At 40.4% G+C, this 17,556-nt stretch overlaps 1 protein-coding gene across 3 annotated transcripts in view; it reads left to right on the plus strand.

Annotated features, from left to right (window-relative positions):
* The window catches only part of DGKH (diacylglycerol kinase eta), a 90,977-nt gene that overhangs the window by 20,127 nt on the left and 53,294 nt on the right, over positions 1-17,556 (plus strand). For all 3 annotated transcript variants that reach the window (XM_065404257.1, XM_065404272.1, XM_065404265.1), the window contains 6 exons: positions 693-832; positions 2,989-3,076; positions 6,100-6,185; positions 9,436-9,535; positions 11,491-11,767; positions 13,345-13,473. In XM_065404257.1, coding sequence (XP_065260329.1) covers positions 693-832; positions 2,989-3,076; positions 6,100-6,185; positions 9,436-9,535; positions 11,491-11,767; positions 13,345-13,473 — 820 coding nt within the window. The remainder of the gene's footprint in view (positions 1-692; positions 833-2,988; positions 3,077-6,099; positions 6,186-9,435; positions 9,536-11,490; positions 11,768-13,344; positions 13,474-17,556) is intronic.

Raw genomic sequence — 17,556 nt, forward strand, 5'->3', positions numbered from 1 at the left:
TCAGGGCTTTCGTTCCGGCCCGCGGGATTAACACCCCAGTGGTGCCGCGGGCCCTGCTCCGCTCTGGGAAGTGGGAACCGTGGCCAATGGAAGCATCGGGGGAGGTACCCACAGGTGAGGGCAGCACGAGGGCAGCGCATGGAGCCCTCTGCTCCCCTACCCCCAGGGACCACATACAAGCGGAGCGGCGCGGGGACAGGGACAGGGCAGGCAGGCCCTGGTGCACGCCACTGCCACCCCGGAGCCGCTCCAGGTAAGTATGAACCCTGCACCGCAACTCCCTGCCCTGAGCCCCCTGCCTGCACCTCAACCCCCTGCCCTGAGCCCCCTGTTGTACCTCGCACTCCTCCTGTACCCCAACCCCCTGCCCTGAGCCCCCTCCTGCACGCACCCCTCCCTGCACCACTGCCCTGAGCCCCCTCCCACACTGTGCACCCCCCCTGCACCCCAACCTCCTTCCCTGAGCCCCCTCATACATCCCACACCCCTCCTCTGCCCCAACTCCTTGCCCTGAGCCCCTTCCTGCACATCGTACCCCAACCCCCTGCCCCAGGTATACATTCATGGCCCTGCATGCAATTTCCCCACCCAGATGTGGCCCTCGGGCCAAAAAGTTTGCCCACCCCGTGTTAGTTCATGCTTCCAGTTCTTTTATTTGCAAAAAAAAGATTTGTTCTTTTGCTGTATTTCAGTGTCAGCTGGGAGTGCTTCCCCTTGGTACTGGAAATGATCTTGCCCGTGTCCTTGGTTGGGGAGGGTCATGTGATGATGACACACAACTTCCTCAGATTTTGGAAAAGTTAGAACGAGCCAGCACTAAAATGCTGGACAGGTAAAAATATAAGTATGTGTGTATGTGTATTTGTGACAAATTTCAGAAATACCTGCCCGGGTTTCTAATGGCCTAAAACTCTTTCTCAGAGGTTTAATTTGTTGTTGTTTTTGTTGTTTAAACAGCTTAAAAGATAGCACATTAACAAACTCCATCACCAGTTGAGTTCATTTTCTCAGTTTTTGGTCCAAAAGCAACTATTCTCCCTCTTCCTTGTTTTGCATGAGAGCTGCATGGCAGCTGTGTTCATTTATGTAGCAAAGGAAGATCTTTGAGTTTAAAAAACAAATTGGCTGTGCTAACAATCCAATGAAGACATCATACCCTATTGTTTATTGGTGTGTGTATGTGTTTTGTACATATGTGTGTATGTATGTGCATATTACAAAATAATTACACACTACCCCCATTCCTATGTCTCTCACACAAAATCAGGAGTCCTTTTTATCGTGAATTCCTCATCTGATCACTGGATCATTTTACAACATAAAAAGTTCTTGTTATTGATCCTTAGTAATAACTTTAAGGTAAGCATTCAGAAACATGCCTAGAAGACTATTAATAAATCACTTTTTTCTGTTTTAATTAAAAAAAACTTGGGGTCAGTTCTCCCTGTAAATTCCATAGACTGTTTCCAAGGTCATTTTTTGGCAATTACTTGCTTTCTTTTGCATATTTTGAGGCATGTTAGTTTTAGCAGCTTCATACTGTCAGTGCTATGCAATACTTTCTATGCCAGAAAGAAGTTGATATTAATGAAGATACTTTGTCCCAGAACTGTTCTAGATTGAGGTGTCAGTAGAGGAGGTTTGGGAACAAATTGATAAACTAAACAATAAGAAGTTACCAGGACCAGATGGTATTCACCCAGGAGTTCTGAAGGAACTCAAATGTGAAATTACAGAACTACTAACTATTGTATGTAACCTATCTCTTAAATCAGCCTCTGTGCCAAATGACTGATGGATAGCTAATGTGACACTGATTTTTTTTAAAAAGGCTTCAGAGGTGATCCTTGCAGTTACAGGCCAGTAAGCCTAACTTCAGTACCAGGCAAATTAGTTGAAACCAGAGCAAAGCACAGAATTATTAGACACAGATAAACATGATATGTTGGGGAAGAGTCATTATGGCTTTTATAAAAAGAAATCATGCCTCACCAGTCTATTAGAATTCTTTGAGAGGAGTCAACAAGCATGTGGACAAAGGTGATCCAGTGGATATAATGAACTCAGACTTTCAGAGAGCCTTTGACAAGGTCCCTCACCAAAGGCTCTTAAGCAAAGTAAGGAGTCATGGGATAAGAGGGAAGGTCCTCTCAAGGATCAGTAACTGGTTAAAAGATAGAAAACAAAGGGAAAGAATAAATGGTCAGTTTTCACATGGAGAGCGGTAAATAGGAGGGTCCCCGAAGGATTTGCACTGGGAACAGAGCTGCTCAACATATTGCTAAATGGTCTGGGAAAAGGGGTAAACAGTGAGGTTGCAAAGTTTGTAGACTGTACAAAATTACCCTAAAATACAGGCTTAGGTGGACCATTGGTCTGACCCACTATGGCCATTCTTATGTTCTTATCTCAAAGTGTTTTAGAAAGGAAGGTAAGTACTGTTAGTCCCCTTTTACAGATGGGGCTGCTGAGGCACAGGGAGGTGTGAGGTGACTTTCCCAAGGTTACACAGTAGGTCAGTAGCAGAATTTGGGAATACTAGCCAGGTCTCCTGACTTCCAATCCAGTGTCGTATCCAGTGCACCACACTACCTGCTATAAGTAGCTGATGCATAATGAAAGTTGATGGGACTTTTTATACAGGAAGTAATTTGGATATCGTAGGTAATACATGTTAAACAATTAAACAGTGAATCGTTGTGAGATGACAATGAATTCTCATAGCTCAGTGGCTTGACTCAAGAGATGCTGATAATTCACAACTCCCACTAACTTTCTAATATGAGTTTTTGTTGTTCGTCATACTCAGGGTGAAATCCTTTTTGAGGCTGAAAACCCCAGGAAAGACCCCTTATGTGTGTGATTATTTAGTAATTGGTCACTGAATTTTCTTTCTGTTGACAAGTGGAAGTGTTTGTTTTGTGGATGTTCTTAGAAGAATCTGATAATTTGGAAAACTTCAAAAGCTGCTGCTTCTATTTTCTTCAGATGGAGTATAATGTCATATGAACTGAAATTACCATCAAAGCCGTCTATTCTTCCAGTTACTCCAGAAGAGGAATCTGAGGAATGTCAGGTGAGGCTTTATTTTGCATACATTTAGCTGTTTGAGTGACAACACTGAAAAGATAACGAAAACAGTTCTGAGAAGTGGTACAGAGAAATAAGTCTCTTCAGTTGCTCTTTAAGTCAGATCTAGTTCATGTCATAAGTATATAATATAATAAGGTTTCAATTTCTTGGTTAAAATATTTCATATTATTTTTCCAAAAAAGAGTGAGGTGAGTGGGTGGTCCTCATCAGAGCGATCAGAAAGAACTCACACCAACAATGCAAGAAATTTTCTTGTAAAAGCAAACATTTACTAGTATATCTTGAATTTTGGGGAAAATGAAATGAGAGTTTTTTTGGGAAGGAATTTGCTTTCTTGACAAGAATAAAGGCATTTTGGACCCGATGAAAGTGTTTTACAGGACTTCATGTTCTTCTCTCCCCTTTTTGTCCATTCAGAAGTCTCCAAATAATTGCTGGACTGGTGGAATATCCTAATACAGCTTTCAAACTAGCTGCCTACCTCGCTCCCATTGTAGCATCAATCTGGGGGTGGGATGAAGTGTTGTGATTAAATTCATGTGGCATAAAAATGTAGTTATGTCTGGAAATGGAAAAATATCACCCTCCTGCAAGATTTCATGTAGCTATCAATCTTAACTTAAGAATACTTGAGAAGCAGAAATTAATTAGTAGGTCCCTGATTAATTTAACCATTTAAACATTACCAAACCTATTTGGATAGTCAGGAGTTGTTAAATGCTGGGAGTTCATTAGATAACTGAGATTCAGAGAGGCTGGGGTCCCAACAGCTGAAATTCTACTGTTCTTTGCAGTGGTGCTGGAACACTTTTTACAGTGGGGGTGCTGAAAGCCAGTGGTCCTCAAACTTTTTACCTCGTCTCCCCACCCCCCAGAGCTGGGGCCAGGAGCAGGGTCGTGGCTCCTGGAGGGGAGTACACAGACAGGAGTAAGGGGGCCAAGGCTGGGACCATAGCTGGGGATGGGAGCAGAGCCCTGGGTGCAGGGCTGGCAGCAGCCAGGGGACCCTTGGCGCAGGGCTGACGGCAGCCGGGGTTCAGGAGCGGAGCACACATATTTCCCGCGCCTATGGTCCTTTACCATACAACTCTGTCCCCAGTGGATAGATGTCAGTAATGCACTGCAGAGGTTATGTATTCTTCTACCATTTTGTAGAATGGTCAGTGCCTTCAAATACATCTTCATCTTCTACAGTTAAGAAAAAGAAAATGTATGGAATGTTCCATTATATCTTCCTACGAAATTGTTAAACATAGTTCCAATTAAAGCTAAAGAAACTAGTTGTAGAATACTTGTAATCTTAGTATTTAGAGAATAGGTACCATAGGCCATTTTGCTAACTGTAATTATCTTGAATTATAAAGGATTGTTTTCTTTTGGGCACCTTGAACTGCCTCCAGCCCCCCACCCCTCTGCATATTAATATTTTCTGTATGGTTTAGTTTGGGTTAAACTGAATTTTAAGTATTTGAAACAGTAGAGACTAATAGACTAATCTTACATTATGTGTTGTACCAAACTGCAGCATTGATTTAAAATGGTAGATATTGACACACATTCTCATTGTCATCATAACCATTTCATTTGAGCCACATTGGGAGCTCAGACATCAGGGTTTGTTCTCCCATGCTACATTTTATTTATTTTCTCTTTAAAATTAAAGATGCTTTCATATCAGAGCTCTGGAGCTAAGGTGGGTGGATAAAGGAAAAGAAGAAATTATATTTCTACTTATTCCATGTCATGAATGGAAACCCAAGTCACTAATCTTTAAATCTCAAGAACACACAGTCATTTTGAAGCAGAACTTAGATTTTAAACTAAGGGCTAGATCCATACCTGATATGGACTGCCCACCATTAGGGACAGCGTGGAGCTGCACCACCCTAGAGAGTGTGTCAGGAGGCAGAATAGCTCTCTGGTGCACAGAGAAAAATCAGATGCTGTTAAGGTGTAGCTTGCTGCTCCTACATGCTGGTGCAGGGTGAGGTCTATGGACATGGTCCTGGTCCATGATGCCTCCCTGAGCATAGGGTGTGCAGTTCTGTGTGATCCTTACACAGACTGTGCTAGCAGGGGGCAGGGGACGTCTCTATGCTCTTCCCTGCATGCATCTACATAAAGGCCAAGCAGAATCTTGTCACAAATGGTTTATTCACTAAGGCTAGGTCTACACTACAGCGGGGGTCCGACCTAAGATACGCAACTTCAGCTACGTGAATACCGTAGCTGAAGTTGCGTATTTTAGGTCGGCTTACCTAGCGGTGAGGACGCGGGAAAGTCGACCGCTGCCGCGCTGCCGCCGACTCCGCTGCCGCCTCCTGCCGAGGTGGATTTCCGGAGTCGACGGCAGAGCGATCAGGGATCGATTTTACCGCGTCTTCACTAGACGCGGTAAGCCGATCCCCGATAAACCGATTGCTACCCGCCGGATCGGCGGGTAGTGAAGACAAAGCCTAAGGCTTTGATAGTATTATACCAGTTTAGTAGCCCATACTCCACTGCTCACCCTATTCACTTCAGTGGGACAACTTGTGGAATGAGGTACTATTCAGTATTAATAAGGATTTTAGAAGCTGGCCCTAAAACTATGATTTATTCCCAACCCATTGATTTAGTTGCAGGGTATCTTTCACTTTTTTCTGGAAAAAAGTTTCTGATTATTACAGATCTGAAATCTGTTCAGACCATCATCTGGAAAAATAGAATGATATTGTTGGCTATGGAGGGTGATAACTTCAAAGAAACCTTTAATTGGATTTTTAGTACAGAAATAACGATTACTCATTTTTTACCCAGAAAAGATAGAACTCTTAATTCAACGTCTCACAGTCACTGTGATTTTGAATATTAAATTGCAGTTAAGGGGAGGCATCTGACCTTTCTGCACTAAGTGTAGATCTAATATGTTGGAAGTAATCCCACTTATCTGGGAAGATAATTACCGCTTTGTGTTAAATGCTAACACGGGTGGAATATGAAGACTCATTTTTGCTGCATTTTCAGATATCTGCTTATGAGGATTCAGTTGCTGCTCATCTCACAAAAATCCTCAATTCTGATCAACACTCAGTTGTCATATCATCTGCCAAGTGAGTTGATGATTTTGATATATAGTGTGTGGGATAAATCCCAGTGTTCCATCTACATATATGAATATTATAACCTTTCCAGTAAGCTCAAATTCCTTCTGACTCTTGATCAGATAGTTTGACCTAACAGTATCCTGATTTACATGTTATAAAATACAGCTGGTTTCTTTTTATAATTATATTGTATTGTATAATTATATTGTATGTGTTAATGTAATTTAAACATATCAATCACACAAAAATCTTAAAGATCATGTAATGCAAAAATCACTTAGTTAATTAAGACATTAGTATACTGAGTTAAAATGTAAGCCATATTTTTACTTTTGCATATAAGAGATCTGGTTTACTTAAAGGGGTTCTTTTTGTTCACATCCAGTCTATTAGACGCACACACATAACCAATGTGGAAGTAGGAGTCTGCAGCTATATGGAATAATTAAATATGGGCTCAAGCCACAGAATTTTGATCCCAAATTTGAACTCCTCTATATATGAGGGCTCATCTCTCTAGAAATCGTGAATCCCATATGAAATCATAGTGTTCCATTTTACCTTGCTGAGTTCCACAGGTTGACTGTTGTGTGAAAAAAATACTTCCTTTTGTTTGTTTTAAACCTGCTGTCTATTAATTTCATTTGGTGTCCCCTAGTTCTTGTGTTATGAGAAGGAGTAAATAACACTTCCTTATTTACTTTCTCCACACCAGTCATGATTTTATAGACCTCTATCATATCCCCCCTTAGTCATCTCTTTTCTAAGATGAAAAGTCCCAGTCTTATTAATTTCTCCTCATATGGAAGCTGTTCCATACCCCTAATCATTTTTGTTGCCCTTTTCTGAACCTTTTCCAATTCCAATATATCTTTTTTGAGATGGGGCAACCACATCTGCATGCAGTATTCAGGATGTGGGCGTACCATGGATTTATATAGAGGCACTATGATATTTTCTGTCTTATTATCTATCCCTTTCTTAATGATTCCCAACATTCTGTTTGCTTTTTTGACTGCCGCTGCACATTGAGTGGATGTTTTCAGAGAACTATCCACAATGACTCCAAGATCTCTTTCTTGAGTGGTATCAGCTAATTTAGACACCATCATTTTATATGTATAGTTGGGATTATGTTTTCTAATGTGCATTACTTTGCATTTATCAACATTGAATTTCATCTGCCATTTTGTTGCCCAGTCACCCAGTTTTGAGAGATCCTTTTGTAGCTCTTCACAGTCTGCCTGGGACTTAACTATCTGGAGTAGTTTTGTATCATCTGCAAATTTTGCCACCTCACTGTTTACCCCTTTTTCTGTATCATTTCTGAATATGTTGAATAGGACTGGACCCAGTACAGATCCATGCGGGACACCACTATTTACCTCTCTCCATTCTGAAAACTGACCATTTATTCCTACCCTTTGTTTCCTATCTTTTAACCAGTTACCAATCCATGAGAGAACCTTCCCTCTTATCACATGACTGCTTACTTTGCTTAAGAGCTTTTGGTCAGGGACCTTGTCAAAGGCTTTCTGAAAATCTAAATACACTATATCCCCTGGATCCCCCTTGTCCACTTGCTTGTTGACTCCCTCAAATTAAAAGGGGCCTTTCATTTTGGCAGCGGCCAATTGACTGACAATAGAGCCAAGATTGTATGCATCTGTCATTACAGTTCTTTTCCATCTAAGAAAGCAGGTTATTACAATGCAGTTTGTATCAGGACGGTCTACGTACTGCACCTTTAATATTTATCTGTGCCAGATGATCAGAACTCTTGATTTTAATTGTTGACTCTCTTTTTAAGATCCATCATTTATTCATTGTGAATTGAAACTACACACAATTAACAATATTAGGTGTTCATGCAAACCCAACACATAAATTTGTTCTGTATGTTCAGAGTAAGCAACAAAGGCCAAATTTTGCTCTCATTTACACTAGTGAAAGGTCACTCACATCACTGTCATTTGGACAGGTATATCTCAGGATAGCATGTGTCTCAAAGGTCTCGATCCTGCATTGAGAACTCTGTAAATGGACCCTGTGATGGGGTGGACTAGGCCCAGGCCAGGAAGGAGCAGAAAAGAAGTCCTCCAAGCGGCCTAGAGTGGTTGCAGGGAAGCAGCCAATTAGGGCCCAACAGGGCCATATAAAAGGAGCTGCAGAAGAGAGCAGCAGTCAATTGTTGGCTGGAGCTGGAGAAGAGAGGACTGTATTCCTGTCTGTCTGAAAGAGCAGCAGGACCCACAGACAACTCAATGTGGGCAGGGACCGGGGGAGCAACAAAGGAGCTCCTGGCTGGCTGCTGGGACTGAGCCTGGGGAGGGCCACAGGAAGGTAGTGTCTCCAGAAAGGAAGCTCTAGGAGTATGGCCCCATACCCGGGCCAGGATTACTTAAAGACTGAGACCGGGGAGGTCTAGAGAGATACCAGCCAAGGGATGCTGAGACAGGCCTTTGTGGACTGTATACCCCAGAAGGGGTCTGTTCTGATACACATACACAGTGTGTGTGACTCAGCCGGAGGGCTGAGTCACTGGAAAACCACGTGAGAACCACTGACAGGGGTCACCAGAACTGAAAGACTGCAGACGCACCAGACCAGAAGGAGGCACTCTCGAGAGGTGGGTGCTGCCCCGGTACAGACCCCTGTACCCATGTAGAGTCTCACTGAAGTCTGCATGAGTGCAAGGGTCTGCCCACGTGGAGTGATTTGCAGATTGGCCTAAGTCCGTAGAGGGAGCACAAGTTGTTATCAACTCTGTTGGTATGGTTGATGATACTGATACTAAAAGGTATGCAAACAAGGCAATAAATAAAAATGACCACGTTAATGTCATCTCAGTTAGAAATAGAAGGGAAAACGGAAGGAAGGGGTAGGGAACCAATGTGTACCAAAAGGCACTGGATACTTAAAAATAAAAATATAAAATCTACTTTTCAAAATTATTTGATGGTGTCCCCTTTACAACCAGAATGGTCTACAGTTGTATATACACTGTAGAGTAATGGCTATAATTTTATTGGTTCATCCACTTCCACATGTGAAGTGTATGATTTTAAAACTTTGGCTATAACTTTTTCTTAATGTTCTCATGCAAAAGAAGCATGGGAGTTCTCTCTGAGTTTGGTGGAATTGTAATAAGAAAACCAAAACTATGTTAGTAATTAAAAAAATACATCCAATAATCAATATGAATAGATATATCCAGTTCATTTCTTTTTATTTGACTCCCTTTCTTTATTCAAAGGATATTATGTGAAACCGTAAAGGACTTCGTATCCAAAATAGGGAAGACCTATGAAAAAACAATGGAAAATGCAGAGGAAGCTGATACCATGGCCATTAAAGTAAGAACTTTTCTTAACATGTTTTTTCCCAGCTACTATTAGGTTTTTAAAATTTAATGAAAATTAAATTAATTTAGGGGGACTGGGTATTCTAATTCAAAAGTAGTTCAGGAGACCTGACCCTATTCTCAATGAGGTCAGTGGCTATAAGTTGTTTTTCTTTCCATTAAAGGGACCAACTTTAGATTAGAAAACAATCTATTAAATTTACTAAAGATGACCTTTTTTCTTTCCCATTCCACAAAATAAAAACAAGACTCATAGACTTTAAGGTCAGAAGGGACCGACATGATCATCTAGTTTGACCTCCTGCACATTGCAGGCCACAGAATCTCACGCCTCCTCCCATGTAATACACCCCTAACTTCTGGCAGAGTTACTGAAATCCTCAAATCATGATTTAAAGACTCCAAGTTACAGAGAATCTACCATTTGCACTGTTTTAAACGTGCAAGTGACTCATGCTCCATGCTGCATGTTCTCTGCCAATCTGACCCAGGAGAAAATTCCTTCCCGACCCCAAATATAGCGATCAGTTAGACCCTGAGCATGTGGGCAAGACCCACCAGCCAGACACCTGGGAAATAATTCTCTGTGCTAACTCAGAGATCTCCCCATCTAGTGTCCCACCACCAACCATTAGAGATATTTGCTGCTACCCGTCGCAGATCAGCTACATGCCATTGTAGGCAGTCCCAATATACCATCCCCTCCATAAACTTATCAAGCTCAGTCTTGAAGCCGGTTAGGTTTTTTGCCCCCACTGCTGCCCTTGAAATGCTGTTCCAGAACTTCACTCCTCTGATGTTTAGAAACCTTTGTCTAATTTCAAGTCTAAACTTATTGATGGCCAATTTATGTCCATTTGTTCTTGTGTCCACATTGGCGCTTAACTTAAATAATTCCTCTCTCTCCCTGGTATTTATCCTTCTGATATATTTATAAACAGCAATCATATCTCCCCTCAGCCTTCTTTTGGTGAGGCTAAATAATGGACACTAGATGTTATTGAAAAGCTTATCAATTGAAAATTACTTTTCAGTTAATAGAGAGTATATATCCTAGCCCAGGGGTTCTCCAAATTAAATGCACCGTGACCCCCTTCTGACAACAAACATTACTACAAGACCCCATGATGGGGGACTGAAGCCTGAGCCCACCAGAGTCCTGCTGCCCCATGGGGGGGGGGGGGGGGGGGGCAAAGCCCAAACCCAAGCCCCACTGCCCTGGGCAGGGAGGCCAAAGCCCAAGGGCTTCAGCTCCAGGCAGGGGGGCTGTAACATGAGCCTTGGGCTTCGGCTTTAGCCCTGGGCGGTGGGGCTCGGGCTTTGGCCCTGGGCCCCAGCAAGTCTAAGACAGCCTTGGCGACCCCATTAAAATGGGGTTGTGACCCACTATGGGGTCCTGACCCACCATTTGAGAACTGCTGTCCTAGGCGTATATTAGGAAAGTGAGTAAAATGCATAGCTACAACCACAGACATTCACAGAAATATACTGCTGTAGGAATTGACTTCTCTCTGAAAGGGATACAGTTAATTGCAATAAAACAATGGGATTGTGAAGAGAAAATAACCCAGCTGGAGGAGAGGGGACAATAGTACATATAGTGGGCCAGGCTGAAATCGCAGACGCGTGATCTAGAGTGGATAAGGAAATTAAGAGTCTGGTTTGAGAGAAAAAAATTACATTGCAGGAAAAAAGAATACTTGCTCTGTTGACTATGTTATTGTACCATGATGCCTTTGTATTTCAGTCTCTGATATTTTTTTCTTCACTGTATGCTTAAACAAAATAGAAAACTATTAAAGTAGTGTTTAATGAAGAATACAAAAAATATCCTGCACCAGACAAATCGTTACCCCAGCTTAGACTTTAGACAATCTGGTAGTTAACTTTTGAATTGACACTCAAGTGATTTTTTTTTCTTTTTGTTTGTATGTGTAACTTTGTTAGTGTTCAGAATTAAATGAGAAGCTAGACCTATTGCTCCAGGCTCTTCACACCGAAGCCCAGGCTACTCCTATCCTACCACGGATCACTCCCCCCATTGTAGAGGAAGAAGTTGAGGAGTTTTCAAGTGAAGAATCCTTGTCTGAAAGCAAGGAACAGTTAACAGAGAGCATTGCAAAGTCTTCCACTCAGAAAATCTTCAAACCAAGAGAACAGTTAATGCTGCGGGCAAACAGTTTAAAGAAAGCAGTGAGGCAAATCATTGAACAAGCAGAAAAAGGTGCACATCAGCAAGGGTTTGCTTGTTAACCATAGAGTGTCACTGTTTCTGCTAGCATAAAGTTCCATTGTTAATACTTGATTCCCATATTCTTACATAAATTCAGTAGATGGTTGTTATAAGCTATCTGGCAAGACATGCCATGTGTTAGAATACTGCCTATCCTATATACATATATATATATATATCTGTCTGTCTGTATCTTTATACCATATTCATTCCTGTGCTATCTGAGGGACAAGATGGAGTCCTTAACATGATATTTGTTTGCTGCCAAAGAGAGTAGCTAGTGGAGATGTACTCAACAATATATGAAATCCCTACCAAGTACCACTTTCTTTGCTCCTTTTGTCATGTTGGTCTGAATTCCTGAGAAGATTACAAGCACATATGCTTTGGGTTTTGTTTTTTAAATTTGCAGAAATAGGCATTCCCTTTTTTTTTCTTAATCTTGCACTAAAACTACTTTTTAAATTTCCAGTTACTGAATTTATTTTCTTATAGAAAAGTCTTATAGTGTAATTTAGCTTACAGGAATATTTTTCTTTAAAAATGAAGAAATTCAATGCCAAAATTGGGTGAAAGTAGCGATAAGATTGCATAGTTGATCATCAGAAGTCAGGAACCCACTTCTTCAGGTGCTACATGTGTGCAGCTTCCATAGGTATCAGAGGGAGTAGCTTGCATGCAGCGGCTGGGAAATCAGGCTCCATAGTGCAAAGTTTTGCTTTCAACAGTAGTGTTAATTTACCTGTGTTGCACATATATTTTCTGTTCCTATTTTTCTGATTAAATGTGTAGCTTCATATGTTGTATATCAGCAAATGTTTACTACAAAATGGACAGGATGTGACAATGTCCGAGTGTTCTCTTCAGGTTCCTCATAGCATAGGTAGGCTACATTTTAGAAATGTAATTCAGAGTTTCATTTATTCAAAAGTAAAAGAGAAACTTTTGTTTTCAAAATTAGTCAGGTTTACAAAAATGTACTTGTAGCTATGCACCTGCTTTGCACTGAGTCTCACAATTACTGTGGTATTTGTGAATGCAGGTGACCACTTATACATAACTAGCCTTAAGCGTGCTCAGACACTATACCTGATTGCGTGCACAAATTAAGCACACAGTTGAGTGCATGTAATTTTGAAAATTAAACCCAAAATATATTCTCAGAAAATACAGTGATATTAGAAAATTTGATCCAACTATATAGCATTTAACTGGGCTAGATGGGATTTCTGATGTAATATGTTTTGTTTACTTTTGTAACTCTTCTCCTTCAGAAAGAAAAGTACTGAAAATTATCAGCAGGAAGCTTTGCCAAACCGTCACAGAGCTCCATTTTTAAAGTATTATTATCAATATGGTGGTGAATCACCTCTCAGTTTAATTATTCCATTATCACTGGCAGAGGATTGCTAACTGCTCTTGAACTGATTAGGCAGAACAGGCCTTTTCTTAATATCTGTATGTCCTAAATTAGTGCTACAGTAGTAGGATGTTAATTTTCTACAGAAGCTTTACATATGCGTATTTTCTCTGAAGAAATTTTAACTATTTTTCCTCCTGCTATGCAGTTGTGGATGAACAGAATGCTCATACTGAAGAACAAGTGAACCAATCCCCTATAGAATATAGTAAGGAATTGGATGAATCCAAAGAAGAAGAAAAAGAGGAAGATACAAAGGAATACGAATCTCAGACAAGTAAGTAAATCCAGAGTAAAATTCTTTAAAACTCTATAGAGTATTACTTTATGAAGCCAAAGTAGTGACTTCAGAGTTAAACTGGTTAGACAGTTTCCATTATTAGCCTGATTCTGATGCACATATACACGCTCCACTTTTTGGGGGGGGGGAAAGACTTCTTTGTGAGTAAACTGTCCTATATATCTCTTGATAGGAGCCATCTTGAACTTCATCTGCTACTGTAGGGACTCTTGAAACAGGTGTGAGGCCTGAAAGTGGGGCTCAGTGCTGTAAGCTTTGAGTGTTGTTTTTGCAAAGTTTATAACTTCTTTGAGGCATCATATGGTTCTGTTCTGTTGTTTTGACACCTTCCTGAGAAACAGCAGAGTGAAGCCTTCCTGGATCTGATATAGGTTGAAAAAAATCAGTGCAGGTTTATATGAGACAATTCAAGATCATGTGTTAGAATTCCTGTTCTCAACAGGACAGATTTTAGTTTCAGATGGAAACTGCTGATAGTTTTTAATTCATAGGTAGGAGGCTGGTGAGTTTAATATGATGCTGGAACCTTAATTGTTAATATCCTGAATTTCTGGCTTTTTTTTTTTTAAACTATAGCATTCTGTTAATGCTAGTTAATGGGTGCAACATTCACAACCCTAACTTAATTTTTTTCTATGTGGGTATCTTTCCAAACCTTTGTTTCTCTATGTGGTATTTGGGCAGATGACATGCTAAGAATCCAGAATGTGCCCTTTGGAGTCTGGGCCATATTCATCTACTTTGATATCCTTACTAGGACATCATAACTATATAACAGAAACCTGATTTTATGTGCTAGACCTGTATTGTTGTTAATATATTTTAAAGAGGGAACCAAAACTTTACTGAAATTGGTATTAACAGCAATAAGTGTACACTTACCAGAGAGGCTACGGTTTTGAAGGATTGAATGGGCATGGAGACTGAACTTGGTCTGTGTAGGTGGTTCCTTTTAAATCAGGGTTAGAGCACAAAGAAGGGCTAATGTGGGAAGCTTCTGTTTCTGCTGCCTGTGCTGAGCCTCTTTTTGAGAGGATTTCAGACTCTAAGGCTGGGAATTTTTATGACCATTACATTTAAAGTTTAATTATAATAAAGAATGAAACTTAGAATTTTGTTTTACTTGTATTGTTAATTAATTAATTGTTTGTGATTAGGAATTACCTTTAGAATGGGGTTGTACCATGTGCTGGAGCTCCCCATTGCCATACATGAACAGAAATGGGCTAGTTTAATTATTTGGGGGTGGACAAGCCAGAGAGTCTGTTATGTTAGGGAAAATTACATGCTTTCATTTATTTTTCTAAGAAGTCTCTGCTTCATCTACAGAGACTTGTGCTGAATTTGTACTTCCACAAATTCTGCTCTTAAAATAATGGAGGGTTGCATATCAGAACCACAGTATTTAAAAATAAATATGTAGACCTTTATTTAAAACGGCATGTGCAGAGTTGAACATCCTCGTTATTTCAGTTTTCATTGCAAAAAGAGAGAGAGGAAGCTTAACCTAACTTTGTGGTAGTTTGCATTTGCTGATTTCATGGCCGATAAACATTTCTGTCAGATAGGAATGGCCAACAATACTAAACTTGTTTGTGCATCAAATAACCATTGCTTCCTAGAGTAATACTAGTATACTTATTAGGAAGTTGTATCAGTATTCAGACATCTAATGTGTGAAGTGGAGTACATGTTAATATTGTCAGTGGGAGATGGGTGTTTCAGGAGAAACCATGAAACATTAATTCAATTACCTGCAATGAAACATCAATTTTACTCATGAGGGCAGTGTTAGTTTTTATCAGAGCATGAACAGAAGAACTTCATTTTTATTGCAGCTTATCCCCATGAGTCTCCTCTGTCAAATAAAGAGCAGCTGTTCTGCTGATTTTTCTCTTAATGCTACTACCTTGCTCCTGAGTTCCGAGAAAACGGGTTGTAAGAATAGCACTGTGAATTTTTGAGTAGCATTATGCAGAGTGAAAGATAATTGTGTTCTGAGTATTATTTGTTAATCCTCTGAGAGTCTCCCTCAGTTGCTTGATGAAAGTAGTATTTTCCTCGCATTAATTACCTTAGTCTAAATAGATAATAATTTTAATTAGATAAAACTTGAATATCATTTTCCATTTCTGTTAGCTCCCTAACACTTAAGAATGGTGTTTTGTCATACACATGAGAATCATGTTTTTGTGTTGATATTATGACCTCAATATCATCTCCTTATAATTGCTGTAGTTAATTTGTGAATTCTTAGAATTTAAAGCCAGAAGGGACAATTAGATGGCCTAGTCTGACTTCCTGTATATCACAGGCTGTAGATCCTCACCCAGTTACCCCTGTGTGTGGCCCAATAACTTGAATTTGACTCAAGTATATCTTCTGGAAATGTATTTAGGCTTAATTTTTGAGGATGCTGGAGAACCATCACTTAATTGGTATTTCGTTCTAATGCTTAATCACCCTGCACTGTTAAAAAATTGTGCTTTATTTCTAATCTGAATTTGTCTGGCTTTAATGTCCAGCAATTGGTTCTTATTATGACTTTCTCTACTAGATTTGATACCCTTTGCTTTCTCCATGTGAAGGTACTTACGCTCCTTAATAAAGTTACCACGCGGTCTTTGATGAGCTAAATAGATTGAGTTCTTTGCATCTCTCACAGTAAGGCATTTTCTCCAGCCCTCAAATAATTTTTGTGGCTCTTTCCTGCACTCTCTTCAGTTTGTCAACATAATAATTCACCCATATGAAATGCAGGACATTTTCACACTGTTCTGTTTGTAACGTGCAAGATTATATTAACTGTTGACTTTTTACATATATTTTCTGTGAACTTTTTGAAACCATGATAGTGCAAATGGTGAGAGAAAATGTTCAGATCAGCTGAATTTCTGTGGGTTTTTTTCTTTTCTGTGTACGTGGAGGTCAGTATAGTTCAGGCCATCAGAAGTTGAAGTAGTTTGGGCATGTACAGTAAACTGCGGAGGAGATGACCAAGAGCTATCAAGAGTGTGATCATCTTCTGTCTATGCAGGCACACAGAAGTGCTATGCCAAAAGCCAATAGGTGTTACAAAATTGCTCTTACCAAGATCACTAGTGACCTATTCCTGGCCAGGGCTAAGTGCCTCTTTTCCATCCTTTCATCTTTGATCTATCCACTGTCTTTAACACTGACAGTTTGATGGACTACATAGTGTGACGTCTTATTGATCTGTTCTCCTCCATTCTATTAGCAGTTACTTCTGCTGATCGCTTCTGTGAGTTTATGTGGTCTTTGCGAAGGGTCAGCTCTTGACTGGTTTCCTTTACCAAGCCTTTTGATAACAAGAGACAGGACCTCAAAAGGCTTTCTCTCCCCGTTGAGTTCAGTTTGGTTTTGGAAGAGGAAGGTCAGTACTTCTCTGATTTCCCAGAAACCCAGAACCTGCAAGCTCTGTTGCTCCCACATCTTAGTTACTTGATGCCACTGTTGGCTGTCACTGTCAATTATTAGCATAGGGATTTTCTACACAGGAAGTTGTATCAGTATACAGTAAGTATGAGTTTAAACTGTTACAGTTATACTGGTATAACTCTCCAAGAGGAAACTTTTATTCTATAAAAGTATGCCTTTTTCTCATTTATCTTTATGTTGTTTTAGGGTATGTCTACACTACAGGATTAATCCGAATTTATATAATTAGAATTTAGGAAACCGATTTTATAAATTCGAATGTATTCGGCCACACTATGCACCATTAATTCGGTGGTGTGCGTCCAAGCTACCATAGTAGCATCGATTTCCAGAGCGTTGCATTGTGGGTAGCTTTTACATAGCTATCCCATAGTTCCCGCAGTCTCCACCCCCCTTGGAATTCTGGGTTGAGACCCCAGTGCATGATGGGGCAAAAAACATTGTCGCAGGTAGTTCTGGGTACAGCCTCCCCCTCCCTCCCTGAAAGCAACGGCAGACAACCATTTCGCGCCTTTTTTCCTGAGTGAACTCTGCAGACTCCATTCTGCATCAAGCATGGATCCCGTTGTGCTCCAGAACGCAGTCTTGAACATTATAAAC

This window comes from Emys orbicularis, chromosome 1 (assembly GCF_028017835.1).
Source record: "Emys orbicularis isolate rEmyOrb1 chromosome 1, rEmyOrb1.hap1, whole genome shotgun sequence".
In the NCBI taxonomy this organism is placed as follows: Eukaryota; Metazoa; Chordata; order Testudines; family Emydidae; genus Emys; species Emys orbicularis.